Source organism: Larus michahellis, chromosome Z (assembly GCF_964199755.1).
Source record: "Larus michahellis chromosome Z, bLarMic1.1, whole genome shotgun sequence".
NCBI lineage: Eukaryota > Metazoa > Chordata > Aves > Charadriiformes > Laridae > Larus > Larus michahellis.
Genome location: NC_133930.1, coordinates 70,618,487 through 70,633,986, shown reverse-complemented (window position 1 = coordinate 70,633,986; position 15,500 = coordinate 70,618,487). Strand labels below are relative to the sequence as shown.

Sequence of the window (15,500 nt, the reverse complement as noted above, 5' to 3'; positions counted from 1 at the left end):
ATACATACCTGGTTAGTCAAATGTGGGGACACATCAGTCTCAGCAACATTTATTTAAAGAAACAGTGTCTTATGTAGAGATCCTGAGCTGCCTTTAACACAGGACATTTGCTATTTCTGCAGTGGGACTTACCCAAATATAGGCAAGGGAGATGATTTTGCATTGCAATTTCTTGAGCACGTAAATGTTTCTTAACTGTGATGGGATAATAGGTACCACCTTTGACAGTTGCATCATTAGCGACAATCAAGCATTCCACCCTAAAAATAAAACAAGTTTATGAGAGAGAGAAGTATTGCTAATGAGGAAGCATGTTTGTTGGTTAAGAACTAGAACATGCCAAGGACTCAAAGCCCTGATGCTCAAGAAGACCCCTCCTCACCAGCACTCCTTCAACGCACATTGCAACAGCATTCTCAGCACTACGATGTCCTGTTTCAGTCCCTTAACTCCCTAAAATAATGCTGTATAGCATCATATTTAATTCCAACAATAATCTTGGAGGTACTTTTAGTGAGCAAAACTAATTCTTAGCCTAGAATGCTGTCCTATTTCTTGAAAATTGCCTTACAGGTGCACTAATCTCTTTCCTTCATCGGACAGCAGAAACTCTATGTGTATTCTGCTTTAATATGGGACACACTAGCTAAAAAAATACGTAAAGTCACTTCATTTTAGCTAAGACTGAACAAATTAAGATACCAACTTTGTTGATTTTTTGGGTGTCAGAAATTAAACACTAAAAATGCTAACAGCTTAACACTAGAAACTGAAAAAAAAGATACCTTCTTCCTTTTCATATCATCAGTAATGTAGATCATTGGTAACTCTCACCCAGATACTCGTCCAATGCCTGTGATAATGCCTCCTGCCGGTACCTCTTCATTACCATACAACTGGTAACCTGCAAACTGGGAGAACTCCAAGAAGGGAGACCTGAATAATGACAAATATAACACAATTTAAAAAAGGAACTGGCCATATTTGCTACTGAATCTCATTTAGAAGGTTAAATTTTTAAAAATGAGATTTTTTTTTTTAAGAGACATGAGCATTTCGAAGAACGCTTCTGTAAAATTTCAACTGTGTTATTTGCCAGCATTTATGGAAACTAAAGAGCCGAGAAGCCTGCTGCAGTAATTACCCACAAAAGAGAACCTGAAGTGTTTTTTAAAAACAAAAGTACCTACCCGGGATCAATAAGCCTGTCAATTCTCTCTCTGGGTAACAGCTTTCCTCTTGATGTGTGAAGCTTACGAGCTTTTTCTCCACCTCCTGTAATACAATAGTAAATTGCTAGATTTACTATGGACACAGATAGATAAATCACCACTTATATTAAAACTTAGAATGGAAGCACTGATGAGTTTCCAGTTTTTGAAGTATGGATCTTAATAATGAATTTAATAAATAATGGTTTCCACTTCAAACAGATTTAAGGTATTGATAAAAACGCTTGCTTTTCAGAATCTACTCCATTTTCCTCCTCATTTTTATAGTTAGTCTTGAGGTAAAGACTTTAATAAACACAGTTGTCTGAAACTTTCCTCCACTGCTTGGCAATGGACAGAAAGGCCCAAAGCACAAACATACAGACAAAAGCACAGCAGTAAGAACTACAAAAAATACTATTCCCCAAATTTGTTTCAAAATAGGTATGCTGAATCCAATCTTGAAAGACAACACAATCTGGATTCATTCCCTCAGATCACTCCAAAACTGTAAGCAGAGTTCAGACACATAGCATTTAATATCAAGTTTATCTTTGCTTCACTTCAGCCCTTTACTTGAGGTCATTCTAAATCATATCTTTTGCTCTCTAGAGCTTTGTGTCATTCAATATGTAAGATTTGTTGACACACTCAGCCTCTTTATAACAACAGCTTATACAAACATTGTCTCTCTGTGTAGACAGATCACTGATCCACCTCATCACTCTAAAATTGTCTTCCCCGTCCAAAATAAAGAAGCTGCTATTTTGCTGACATTTCTCCCAAAATCTCAAGATTTCTTTGTCAGCTAAGCATCACTGAAACAGATCTTTTAAGCCCACCTTTCAAGCCCTTTCTCTCACCGCCTTCCTTGATCACTATGCGCATCATTTCCTACCTGTTAGGTATGCCAGAAAGCACACAATTTATTTCTGATTCAGCCTGTTCATTAGGTCTGTATATCCAGCCTAAGTCTAAATCTTGCAAATTCCTTCTGTACAAGTTTCTTAAGATACAACCTGTTACATGAACCCACAGAGCTAATACTCTCATCCAAGTTCTCAATATCCCACATCATGATAACTACAACATTTTCTCTGACCTCCATCTTGCCTTTCTCATTTACACCCAGACTAATGCTGCACAAACAATTTTCCATCCTGTGACTTTTGTCATCTCTGTGCACACCCCCTCTTCACACACAAATCGCAAATGCTTGCCCTCCAGGCCTTGTTGCCATTCTACTGAACGTTTCTCTTCCAAGATCAAGATGTTTGCCTTATCCTACACTAGCCTCCATTCTGTAGACTGTGAGAAACACCATCCCTGACAATGAAACAAACCTGGAGGCATTTAATTTGAAATCCCTTCTTAATTTCTCCTTTACAGTAATGTCTATGCAAACCTCACTGTAACTGCTGATGTGCTATGATTGCTGCCAGTCACAGACACTAAAAGTACCTCTGTTGCTTCTTGTGCTTGCTATCAGAAATCCATCTGTTGTAATTTATCATAGCCTGTACATTCTTTGGGGCAGGGACCATCTTCCTGTTGCACAGATGGGGATTACTTGGTAAATGGGATATGGGTCCACAAAAGCCCTCCCCACTGAAGTAACAGATCAAGAATGAAGTATGCCTTACAAAGACCTCAAGCAAGAGCTCATCCTCTGAAAGACAGCTCTTACAAAGAAGATGATGTTGCACTTATCCTTAAAAAGTATTCAACGTAAGTACCTAATTATTCTCATATACTTAAATGACAGGCAAAGCAATCTCAATCGGTATCACTCAAAATGATGTATTAACATCCTGGTAGAGCTCCCTGAGATGGAGGAAAGATGAGGGCCATGTTCTTGTCCTGTTATCATGTAATGGGCAAGAACAGGAACACGTGTAGCAATGAAGAAGGCCACGATCACTAGTTCATGAGTCAAATAGGGAACTGCTGAACAGCCTCTACACCTGTAAAAGACACAGCGTTCACGGGTTTCAGCATCTCCTCGGGAAATCTCGGAGCTTTTTTTCACAGCAGCAAGAAAAAACACTATGCACAAAACCTTAACTTTGTTCCATTCCAAAGCTGTGAAAGAAACTGCACTATGTAAGAAACAGTATATGAAGAGGCAAACAGTATCATGATGGGCAAGAAGTGGAGAATTAAAGCTGCATGCTAAACCTCTGCCAGCACAATTAAGCGTTTATAAACCATTTTCATTTTATTGTCCCCATCAATTATAGTCAACTGTAATTAATTCAGGTAGTCTTACAAGTCAAGAAGATGAAACACAGACTTCAATCTTTTAAACTATTACAGAATTGCTTTTGTTTGCCAGCACAACTGCAGCTAGGGTCTCTGAAAATTCTCTTGGCACATGAAGAGACTAACATGCAACTTGAACAGATGCACATTTGCCAAACCAATTTATTATAAAAGCAGGCAGCAGTGCATGAAGCAAGGAAGCAGGTGAAGTGGAAAGTGTATCAGTAAAAGCCTTTTATTAATAATCCTATCTACTTTAAAACACACTGCCATTAGAAACATACATTCTATTGATTACAAAGATCTTAACTGATTAAAAATTAACTGACTCTGAATACCCAGTTTTTGTTATCTACTTGCTTACTTTTTGCCTCTCTGTCAATGAAATTAATCTTCTGTTTGACTAAATCAGCTTTGCTTTCATTTATGTCTGCTTCCAGTAATTTATGGATTTGCTTGCATTAGGATATTGCTCTGATATTCAACTGGCAAACAAAAAGTATGTTAACACACTAGATACTGTGGTAAACAAAGAAATTTTTTCTAGCTAGCCTGAGTTACTTAAAAAAACCCCTAAATTTTGAACCAGTAGCTTGGATGTAAATCTTTTAAGATTTACTACTAGCAGAAGACGCTAAATCTAGGTTTGAACAGATAAGCTAACATTTCAGTATGTCTACTATAATCCAGCAAATATGTCGTATCTGAATGAACTGATTAAAGGGGAAAAAAATTCAAAGAACAAAACTGTTTTTTGGATCAAATTTAAAAAGTGTTTGAAAATCTAGACTATTACACTTACCTAATCTGATTTTTTCTGCTTGCTCTTGGAGTTCGGTTACCAGTGCTTTCATTCGTTCATAGTTTTCCTAAGTGGGGAACAAAACAGCATTTTAAGTTTAACCAAGAGTGACAGTATTATTTTTAGTAAACAAACACAGAAAGTACAAGATTTATTTCCCTTCCAAATTCCATTTTTACCTTATTAAATACTGGTTCTGTATTGTCTTTTAAGTAATAACGTTTCTACCTCTGTACTGGCTTTCCTCAAGCATCCCAAAGCATTTAATGAACAAGCTTCACAAAAACTCTGAGTGCATTAGGATTGTAAAAGACTAGTACCAAATTTAATAAACAAAAATAAAATTAGTCATTACAGAGTTGAAGTGCTATTTTTCAGGTTTTGTTAATTTTTGTTACAGGTTTGTTTGCTTTTTTAATCTAATTTTGTAAAAAACATCACACAGATTCAAATTAAGTGCAGCTATCTCTCTTGTACCAGAAGATGAATGACCTAGACCAAACAGAATTTGGCAAACACTTTCTACATTCTTGTTGTTTAGGTAGAAAATAAAGATAAAACAAAGCTTTTAAGAAATAAGAACTCTGGTCTTCTTGCCAACAGCCCTCTTAGACAAAGACTCTCAGTTTTGAATATGAGTGATATAGTAGTGAGCTTATAATTTCTATCAGAATTATCCAAAACTCTGTGTGTTCATTACAGTAGTTTTTTTGCCGTTTCTTAGGAATTAAAAGATATTAGTCAAGCTTAGTTTTTTTCAGACACATTAAGAGCTATGTTACCTCTTTGAAAAGTGTAACTGCAATAGAAGAACATGATAACCGCTGCATAAAAAAAAAAAAATCATACTGCCGTGTTTAATTTGTATTTAAAAGATGTTAGTCTACTTTGACAGAAAAAAAAATCTGGTGACTCGTTATATTTGGACTTGAAGACTCAGAATTAAGGTTTCCCCTAGAAGCAACAAGTGTTGCAGTTCAATTTGTTCAGCTCTGTCTCAGTCACTGATGCAAAGCAGGAAGAAAATAAAAACGTACACAGGCACCTCGCATTCAAACTGTTTTAGCCGCACAGTAAGACTTTCAAAAGAACATGTTTCACCCCCTTTGTAATTGCTACAAATATATTAAAAATACGCTATTGAAGGTAAAAACAGGTCTTAGCAATTTTATCAGCTCGTATACACAGTTCCCTTTATAAGGTGAGCATTTAGAGGTCATCCAGCAAGATCAAGGTGACACACTGAAACACCAAGTGCAATTCCTGAGCCTCTGCTGACTCCTGGGAAGGATTCCCCATGTTCTAACCATGTGCCATCTGCAAAATGGCTCACAGCCTGCACTTGTATGAATTTTGTACTACCCAATTGCTAGCCAACAGCTAACACATCTCAAGATACTGATCTTGGTTAACTAAGTCTCTCTGATGTGTGGTGCTATCTCACAGCCCCCCGACTACTGTGGCACAGGAGATCACCAGACTTCTGCATCTCCTCCCTCCCTTGTAAGGCTCTATCAGTATGTCCACCACATTATTCCCCTTTCAGACTATTTCTTTTGATACCTTAATCCTCCGTCTCCCTGCCCTACCCACAAGCACAGCTCCAACACCCACCTCTATGACTGTTTTTCTTCCTCCTAACATGTGAAATCACACTGCAATGACCCACCCACTGGCAGTTTTACCACTGTCACAGCATCCCAAAAGAACAAGAACAGAACAAGCCATGTCTTGTTAATTTGACTCTGTTGGTCCTAGGAGAGACTATGAACAGTAACTGCAGCCACACTACCCCAGCCAGCACTGAAGAAAAAAAACCTGCTTTTAAGCCTTTCCAAAAGACCCTATTTACAAGTCCACTTTTCTCCCCTGTGAAAAATCTGTAAAATGGACATTGTCATTCCATACTTTTAAAAATCTGCAGTTGTCACAACACCCAATTTTATTGCATGTGTGAGCGTTCAGCTTGTCCAGCTTGCTCATTTTGCAGCATTAAAAACATAAACATATTTTCCCCATTTCTCCTTGTTCAGACAGTCTGTTTTCTCTAAATATATTCACCTTTTGCACACAGTACTGAGCTTAAAACCTCACCTTTAACATAGCAAAAAAAGGTAACTAAAAATGGCAGAGGAAATTAAAAGGGGCAGAGCAATCACCATCATAAGCTTGTTTATCAGATCCTGAATTAATAACTCACTGTAGCTTCTTTAGCTACTCTACATGAAAAATTGTGAAAGGACTTTTTAGATAACCTATAAAAAATATTGTACGCAAATATGTGAGTTGCTTAAATTCACTTATTTTCTGTCCTTATCTTTCATGCCTCTAATCAGAACACATCATCATTATACTTCACAAAGGAAAAGTAAAGATGCCTTGAGATCTTACTGTAGGTTTTGAATACGCACAGAAAAGGCTCCTCTCAGAACCGAATGTCCGAGTTGTAACACACCATTCGTGGGCTCTTCATTAACTAATGACACAAAGGCCAGTGAAGTGACACAAGTTCTTCCTGGAAACTGGCCCTTGCACCATTAAGTTCCATAAAATCCTATTATTAATAAGAGGGCTTCTATGAACTTTAAAGCAAAATCAAGAGGCAAACTCTACAGACTAATCCTACAGTTACTGCATGAGCTAACTGAATTACTGCTACACAAGCAAAGTGGCCATAAGAGCTAATCATTGGAATCTTTACACAGATTTTCCTTTATTTTCCAGAATTTACACTCACTCATTTTTAAATTACATTTTTACCTGTCTGGTTTGAAAGACAGTTTACATTATGAAGGCCAGCCTGTCTAGCTAAATTCACAGCCAGAAAGGCAAACATTAGCTAAAGAAGGCAAGACCTTCATCACGTATCATTATGCCTTCTTGTGTTTGCACTGCTACTCCCTGTATTGCTTTTATTTCAGATGGTTAAGTGCCTTACAGCAGGGACCTCAGCTCTTTGTGTCTGTAAAGCACTACATCCACTTACAGTGCTCTATAAATTATTTCTAACAAATACTATTAGCTATTTTACCAAGCCTTGCCTTTTTTTTTGAGATTGAAAGGTACACAGAAACAAATGCAAATCTCACAACAGCTTAGCTGAGTAAACACATTTATTAAAATATTACTCTTTGGGGTTTTGGTATGCAAAATATGAACATACACATATATATACACACTTCATACACACAAGCTTTGTACGTGTGTATATATGTACACATACTAAAATTTCACAGATGTTTCAGTCACCTAACTTCTGACCCAAAATTTCGTTTCTGCAAAACCAAACACAGAACCAACGGAACTATTTCAATAAGAACACATCTTGTTGCTTCAATTGCTGGGTGATATTTTACTTGGAACAAATTTGAAAACAAACACGTGCCCTCCAACCAGTTTTGATCCACACCCAAAACTCTGTTTTTCTCAGCCTAATTGTAAACAGGATTTTTATCTTGAATGTGATGACACTAATAGTGCTCCATTAAAAATAAAACATATTACACCAGATACAATTACTGTTCTCTCTGTAAAGATAACTGTAATTCCACTTATCCCTCCTCAAAAGATGATTCTTTCTCCTGGTATCCCGTTTTCTGAAGGCATGCCCATGACTTTCTAAAACCGTTCCACCTGTCTTCAACTCGGGAATCAATTTGCAAATACAAGAACATTTCCAACTTTGAAATCATCAGACACCACCTCCAACCGCCCACAAACTCCCTGTCTCCGCTTCATTAGTGCAATATAGATCAGCTCTTCAATACTGAAACACAGTAAAAGGTGGCATTCTGATTTAAAAAAAAAAAAAAGGTGTAAAAAAAAATCTATAATAAGGCAGGTGATGGTACAAACCGACATTCTTTTTATGCGGTACCTCAATGAAATAAACAGAACTTGGCATTTAAGAAGCGTGACTGGGGGAGACTTGGCCTGAGCGCACGGTGACCTGGGGCCAGCTCAGAGGCCCACGTTTACCACGTACCAGCGTATTAAATGCCTGCTGTAATATTAGTTATTAAATGGCGCTGACTGACTTTCACTCAGAGCCGACGTCACCCGGCTTCGTGGTCTCCCGCGCCGGGCCCAGGTCCCACAGCCACCCCGAGCCCTCAGGGCCGGGGCCTCCCCTCAACAACCGGCGGCTCCCTCACAACTAAGGCCTGGAAGCGGAGGGAGGCCAAGGCGCCGCCGCGGCCCGGACAGCCACAGCTGCCGGGGGCTCGGCACCGCTGCCCGCCCCCAGACCCCGCCCGCCGGATCCTCCCTCCCTCCCCTCCGCGGCCTTGGGGCCCGTCGGGCGGAGGGAGCCGGAGCCGGGCCCGGCGGCCCGGCCTACCTGGTAGAGCGTGGAGCCCGCATCGGGACGCGAGCCCACCGCCGCCACCGCCTCGCCATGGTAGGGACGGGCGGCGGCGCGGCACAGCAACCGCCAGGGGCCCAGCAGCCGCCGCGGGCCCAGCAGCAGCATGGCGGCCCCGCCGAGCCCAGCCGAGCCGTCCCGAGCCAGGCGCCCCGCGCCGCCACTCCCCTCGCCGTAGCCAATGGGCAGAGCGGGGCTCGGGCGGCGGGGCTGGGCCGGGCCGGGCCGGGCCGGGCAGCCGCGGCCTTGCCGGCCCCTGCGTCCCCCGTCCTGCCTGTTACTTTGAGGATTAAACTCGTAAAATGAAAAAGGAAAAACAAAAAAAAAGAAAAAAAAAGCGCCTGTCCTGCAACTGCGTGCTCCATTGGGTCCCCGCGGCCCCAGGAGCCAGGTAACGCCTTTTGGAAGAATTTTGTTCATATGCTTCACTTTTTGGACAGGATCACTCAGAAAAGCCCTTGCCCTTCTTAGGAATGTTCTGTCATTAACTGCAGAGATGCTACAGGGGCAGATTTTTAAAAATCCTGACCTCTTTGCTCGAGTTGCTTCCTCGTCAGAAAGCTTTGCAGTTTTCCAGCATCCCGGTTTTGCTTTGTTTTTGAACACGGCTACAGCATTTACAAAGAGGTAACACCGGGAGGTCAGATACCAATTCGGCCCTGTTTTCTACAGCAAACCCACACACACGACAGCAGAGCCCTTGTGAAAGCCAGAACTCCAGCCATTCCTTCAGCCCACACCTCCATTAGCTCACTACACCTATGAGCATTTAGAAACAGCAACTGATATTCTAAGAAACAGGAAACACAGGTAATATAAAATAATTTATTCACATAATTTACATACAGAATACAACTACTTTCTTTGAAACAGAAAGCTTATATGCGATGATAGAGGGTGCCAGACAACTCTTAAGCAAAGCAGTCTTATGCCACATCTTCGTAAAAATGCTAAACTAACAGGCGTTGACATTTCACCCATCTTTTCTTACATTCTTCACCATTATAAAACTTTCATAACAAAACAGAACACAAAGTTGTCTTTTTCCTATGCAAATTAAATTTGTTCTTTAAAAAAAATTCCTATAACAAAGTGCATGTGATTTACTGCAGGGAAAAAAATGTGTAGCCCCAATTAACAAGGTAGATAAGGCACCTTAAATCTTCATAATGAAAGAGTTGTGGAGTCTTTTTTCCTTGTAATATTAATGCAAGCTAAAATGTATGCAACTAAATGTAGAATAGTTATCACCTCAGAAAATACTTAGGGCAATTATTTTATAGCCAATCCCCACAAATCTATTTTTAGTCTCTATCAGTGCAAGTGATTTAAACATGCCACATGTATCAGGAACTAAACACTTGCATACATAAAATAATATCTACAAGATAAACAATACATGGAGCTTTATGTATAGATTATTCTGTTTCATAAGGTTTATGGTAAGACAATATTTAGATAAACATTTCAAGTTAAATGGATTAGGCAAAGCACAAGATACTGTCTGAACAGAAACTGTTGTTGGTGATGGTGTTTGGTGTTTTTTTGGGGTGGAGAGGAGCTGACAGCATGCTTTCAAGTAAGTTACTTTACACTGGGACTGTTGGTCCCTTTTCATCACCTCAAGAAGATGCTGCTGCTAGCGACACTTGATTGACAGAGGCCTGCTAATGTAGCAATTTGCAATAACAGTAGCTTATCTGTGTATTTTTCCTTATTGACAAAATTTTAAAGGCTCCTTCAGAAGCCTTGCCAATAACTTCTGAAAAGGCATTCTCAAACTGCACCAAGTACCTCAAAATTAATTAGACATTTATATGAAAATATTTGCCAGTAAATGATTATCCGGTCCAAAGCTGAAGATATGTTTCTTGAGAGCATAACAATATCATTTAAACATCAGTTTCACGTTCATAATAAATAATTTGTTTTGCAAAAGTACCTCCTGGTATTAAGTAACAGGAGAAAAATTTAGACTACTTAAACCTACACACTCATTTTTGTGTAATACGGAGTTTTACAATAAATATTGAATCTTTCAGTGACCACCTGACTTTGAGACTGCATGAACCTTGTTACCTCATCAAGCCAATATTCTTGATGAGGCAAGTAAAAAATTATACTAAAATCTAAAGCTACACCAGCATTTTATAGCAAGTTACAGTACAAGCAGACATGCAACATGAGGAAAACCATTCAAATTCAACTGCTTCAAAGCAGCAAACCCTCAAAGCAACCACACTGTATAGTCATCCAATCTCTTTGTGCTACTTTGCACCAGGGAAGCTAAGGAAGTCAGCAGAGATACAAACACCTACACATAAAGCCAAGGAAAAGAAACGGTAACTATCCCCTTGTTTTCAACTTTAGAAGGAAATTAGCATTTACAGTAGTAAACATTAACCTCTTCCTCCCACTCCAATAACACAGTTCCAAAGATTAACACTGTGTAGCATCTTTTAGTAAGTTCTGTTTTTTCAGTTGTTCTCAATACATTTTTAAGGAACTAAACCCATTTGGCTTTTCAGGCTAGGATCTTTTAATTTATGTAATCAAAAAACTCGTACAAAAATATGTCATTTGGAGATGCTAATACAAATACCTGCAGTGCTGAACATATCTATGTGTTTACTACACTACTTCCAGTATTTGTGTCCCGATCTACAGAGATTACACTATACATAAAAGGTTTATTCCTCCTTCTAACACATTGATATAACGTACTTCACAAAAAGAAGTAAAGAACTTGTATAACCAGTACCACAAGGCTTAGCATTAAAATTCAAAAGGATACTTGTCACAAGATTAAGCATTTTTTCATTGCACTTTTCTGGAAGATAGTCACGCACCCATTATCAGCCTCTAAACCAGTGAAACTATAAGCCAGCAGACAGTGGTCTGGTCCAGTGAGATCAATGTAGTGGTTCAGATGTCAACATTTTCAAAGTATCTAGGTTGCTTCAGAAGGAATCTGTTTCATCTTTATGGAATTTATTGTCAACAGCTTGGCTGACAGTAAGTCTGGCATAATGAACATCAGAACAAATCAGAACTTTTTAAAAATACTCTTTTCTTGTTGCATCAAGCTTTCAGATCCCAGGTTTTTATAAAGCAAATTTGCTATTCTGAATCATCCACTTCCATAAAGATGTCACTAAAAAAATACTCAGAGATTCTGGTTGGCTCTTCTTCCTTCTCTTGATCCTTAGCGCAAAGGGGTGGCTTCTCAGATGGCTCATTACTTGGAACCTAATAGAAAAAGAAAAGGCTGCTCATAACAGTCTTAATCTGTTTCTGTGTGTGAGTGTGCGTATATGTTTATGTGTGTGTATATATATGCACTTGAGCTTCCAATTTAGGTAAGAAGTTTAGCCAAAAAATTGAGAGTTTACTGAAAACAGGGCATAAGTAGATCCATATGCAGAGAAAAATCACAAGCTCCTTTGTGTATTTCCTAGACATGCACAAGCCAGGAGTTATTCACTGGAGCAGATATCTCTCTCAAAACACTACATACCCACCTACCCACTCCTGAAACAATTCATTCTCTCTTCTGCACATGTCAAAAATGCAACACCATTCAAAAGTAAACACATACCATAACTGCAGCATCAGCAGCTACATTCTTATACTCCACAGATGATGTGCTTGTAGAGGAAAGGGAAGAAGATTCCCCATCACCCTTAGTGGATGGAGTGAGTTTTTTTAGACTTCGTTTTGGAGTCACAATCCGAGGCTTTTGGATCTTCCCTCTATTCCCTTTGGTATCTTCTGCAGACTCAGAACTATTTTTTTTGCAAATTAAAGATAAAAATCCCAACGGTTTTCGTCCACCCCTGTTGAAAACAAGTACAGTCAGGATGTCATAGGATTGCTCCATAAAAGGAAGATGTAAATTGTATTACAGGAATCGAATTCATTACATAGGAAATAAACACACAACTCTGAGATCTATGAAAATTTTAAGAAAAAAAACCAAAAAGTCATTCTGAGAAAGGCTTTTGTATTACTGAATATTCTGGTACAAGAGTTTTTCAAAGAGTTACAGAGACTCTTGACAATCTCTAACCCTGAGAACAGGAACCTACTATTTGCTACTAAGCCAGAGCCTGTAACAAGCTATCATATCTTCAGAAAGAGATTCCAAGAGGAATGCAGCCATACTCCTAAAGAATGAACTGAGAAGAACATCCTTCACGTAATCAATGGAAAAAGAAACCTGATTCCCAAGGATGGGCCCACAACAGATTATCTTAAACACCAGAAAGAAGACTATCTGCTGCAGGGTTTCAGCCTGTTGACAGCACCATACCTACTACCGGTGAATTTACGGAAATCACAGTGATGAGGGAGGTATGGAGAGTATCAACTTTTCATGTCATTAAGAGTTTACAACTTAGAAAGTAAACTTTAAGGCAAGGATTTTGATGTTCATGCATCATTACCCAATTGCTGCGGATGTCCCAGGTACAAATAACCAGTTTTGGTACTCACACAAGCGCAATGAAAGTGTAGATTACAGTATCAGAAGAGATCAGTGGAGCACCACAATCAAAATCAGTTAGTGCAAGAGCAATAGAGATGAGGGACTCAAACACTTAAACATTATAGAGAGGTATACTGAAAAAACCCACAGTCGGATAGATAAGAGGAATATCCTCTGAGCTGTCAAGATTGAAACTCCTTTGGGGAAATGACACATCTTAAGTTTGTCCTAAAAATCCAGCGTGCCAAGTACTACACCAGTAACAAATCTTATTGGCAGAAGGACAAAAATCAAAACAAGTGGATGGGTGTATATATCAAACCATTAGACTAAGCTAAGGAAAACAACAATTACCCTAACTCTTTATCATAGCTGACATATCTGCCTCACGAGAGGCATCAGTCAGTGTCTAAATAGACATACCATACATCAGTAGTGTCCCTTGGTCAATCTGCTCATGTAATAAATAAAATAATTCAAATTTCAAAGCAGACAGATTGATCCTTTCTAATTTGCTGAAGAGGATAGGCACTGTAACTCTTAGCCATATAGGTCTCAAACAATGGTACTGCCCTTCTTGTAATATTAAGTGGAAAAAGGATATAAAAGCCTCAACATGGAAACAAGGTCTTTTTTACAGAAAAGGCTGACAAAACATTATTGCATAAATACCTGAGTAATGGAGTTTTTGAAGATGATGCCAAGCTTGCAGCATGTTCCAACTGTCCAGATTCATGCACATCCCCCTGGTTTCCTTGTCCACTTGCTTTTCTGTTAGAGGTTAATCTGGACATCACCTCCTCTTCCTGTTTGGATGCCAGATTCTCAAATGGTGCTTTCCCTGAGTTCTCCAAAGTCTCAAGCTGGCTTCTCTCAGCCAGTGGTGACATAGACTCAGACACCGATGCAGATATAAGCACTTTTTCCTTTGCTGAAGACTCTGTTTTTCGAAAGGGATTCTCTGTAAAAGGTGTTGAAACTCATTCAAAGACTTGTTATTTAACTTCAGTGATAACACAACAGCCCAAAAGAAAAGCATGATGTTAAGATGGCTTGCACCACTACAATGGAAGAACTGAATTTTTCTTCAATTTTTTGGGTCATTTTATTTTTCGAAGTCACCACTAAAAATTAAAAGTTCACAGTCTACTTTTAAAGTCTGGAAGACCTTACACATGTTATGGGGGAAAGCTGGAAAAGCTGGTAGCAATGTGGTTTTACAGCACAGCACCCCCCCCCGCCCCGCCCCAGCCCCATCCTTTACAGCACACCATAGAACTTATTCAAGTCATCTAGCTATTTAAGTTTCCACAATTTCCCTTTAAAGTCTTTTTCAGGCCTAAAAAGTAGTTCTCCAAACCCTTCACAGGCTCAGATCACTGAAGATTGCATTGTCAGCAATTCTGCTTTCCCTCTGATCCTTCAGAGGCGGATTAAGCTTTCAGACAATTACACTGTGTATGTATTTTATTAAAGGACAAATACAAAATAAAATTAAAAAATGTTTTGGCATAGTGTGGTTAAAATACCAGCTAATACCTTTGGTTATTAGTGCTCTCCAACAGGTGGAAATACTTGCTTAAGAGAAGGTATCATGTTTAGTCCAAAAATCCTCCCAAATTTCACAAGTAGACAAGCTATAGCGATGCCTTTGGAACCATTATCAAATAAACAGCCAGTTATGTAAACCAACCCATCCAGCTTATACCAGAAAACATGAAATGGTGGTATTAGGGTATTACTGGGAAAATTTGTTTCTACTTTTATGTACATAGCCTCAGACAGGACTATTAAGCACAACAATCAGTATTGATGTATTATGCATTTACATTCATCACACTTTGTTTTACAAGTTTAAATTTACCTACCAGAAGCTACCATTGGGGCATTTGTGGATTTAATCGAATAACCCTGTATTTAAAAAAGAAAAAAAAAGTTATTTCTCTATTTCTGTCAATATAGAAGAGAAAATGAATGTTGATAAAGTTGTATCATGCATGTACAGTTCTAAAAACAGGAGCGATACATCTTCAGTACACTATCATTCATCACTTAACTCATTTCCTTAGGAGGCTTCTCAAGGTGTTCTTATGACAAATGAATCAAGACACAGATGTCAAGATGAGAGGTAAGAGAGGACTGTTATCCAGACCTTCCTAGAAAAGCTCTCTGAATCATGCGAGGAATTATCACCCCTTCCCTCACCCAGACACACTAAACAATTTTAGCCTACTCAAAAAACAAATGGTAGTCACTGCCACAAGCTTGGTCACATTCTAAAAGCACAGAGAGAAGCCAGAAACATGCTGGCCAGTTTTTATTGGCAGTCTGTTCTTTTAAACTAATACCTGCTATGTTAAAAAATGGTATGAACAT

At 39.0% G+C, this 15,500-nt stretch overlaps 2 protein-coding genes across 8 annotated transcripts in view; both read right to left on the bottom strand.

The window, feature by feature from the left end:
• Window positions 1-8,825, bottom strand: part of MCCC2 (methylcrotonyl-CoA carboxylase subunit 2) — a 39,327-nt gene extending 30,502 nt beyond the window's left edge. The window contains exons 1-5 of the mRNA XM_074569179.1: window positions 8,615-8,825; window positions 4,276-4,342; window positions 1,191-1,275; window positions 835-936; window positions 133-260 (exon numbers count right to left, since the gene is read on the bottom strand). Coding sequence (XP_074425280.1) covers window positions 133-260; window positions 835-936; window positions 1,191-1,275; window positions 4,276-4,342; window positions 8,615-8,746 — 514 coding nt within the window. The 5' untranslated portion in view covers window positions 8,747-8,825. The remainder of the gene's footprint in view (window positions 1-132; window positions 261-834; window positions 937-1,190; window positions 1,276-4,275; window positions 4,343-8,614) is intronic.
• A 624-nt stretch (window positions 8,826-9,449) lies between these two features.
• The window catches only part of BDP1 (BDP1 general transcription factor IIIB subunit), a 53,559-nt gene continuing 47,508 nt past the window's right edge, over window positions 9,450-15,500 (bottom strand). For 6 of the 7 annotated variants that reach the window (XM_074569066.1, XM_074569063.1, XM_074569064.1 and 3 more), the window contains 4 exons: window positions 14,993-15,035; window positions 13,797-14,085; window positions 12,237-12,474; window positions 9,450-11,887 (listed from right to left, as the gene is read on the bottom strand). In XM_074569066.1, the coding sequence (XP_074425167.1) occupies window positions 11,759-11,887; window positions 12,237-12,474; window positions 13,797-14,085; window positions 14,993-15,035 (699 nt within the window). In that variant the 3' untranslated portion in view covers window positions 9,450-11,758. Of the gene's footprint in view, window positions 11,888-12,236; window positions 12,475-13,796; window positions 14,086-14,992; window positions 15,036-15,500 lie in introns of those variants that run through there. The other variant, XR_012584840.1, reaches the window with a different exon arrangement.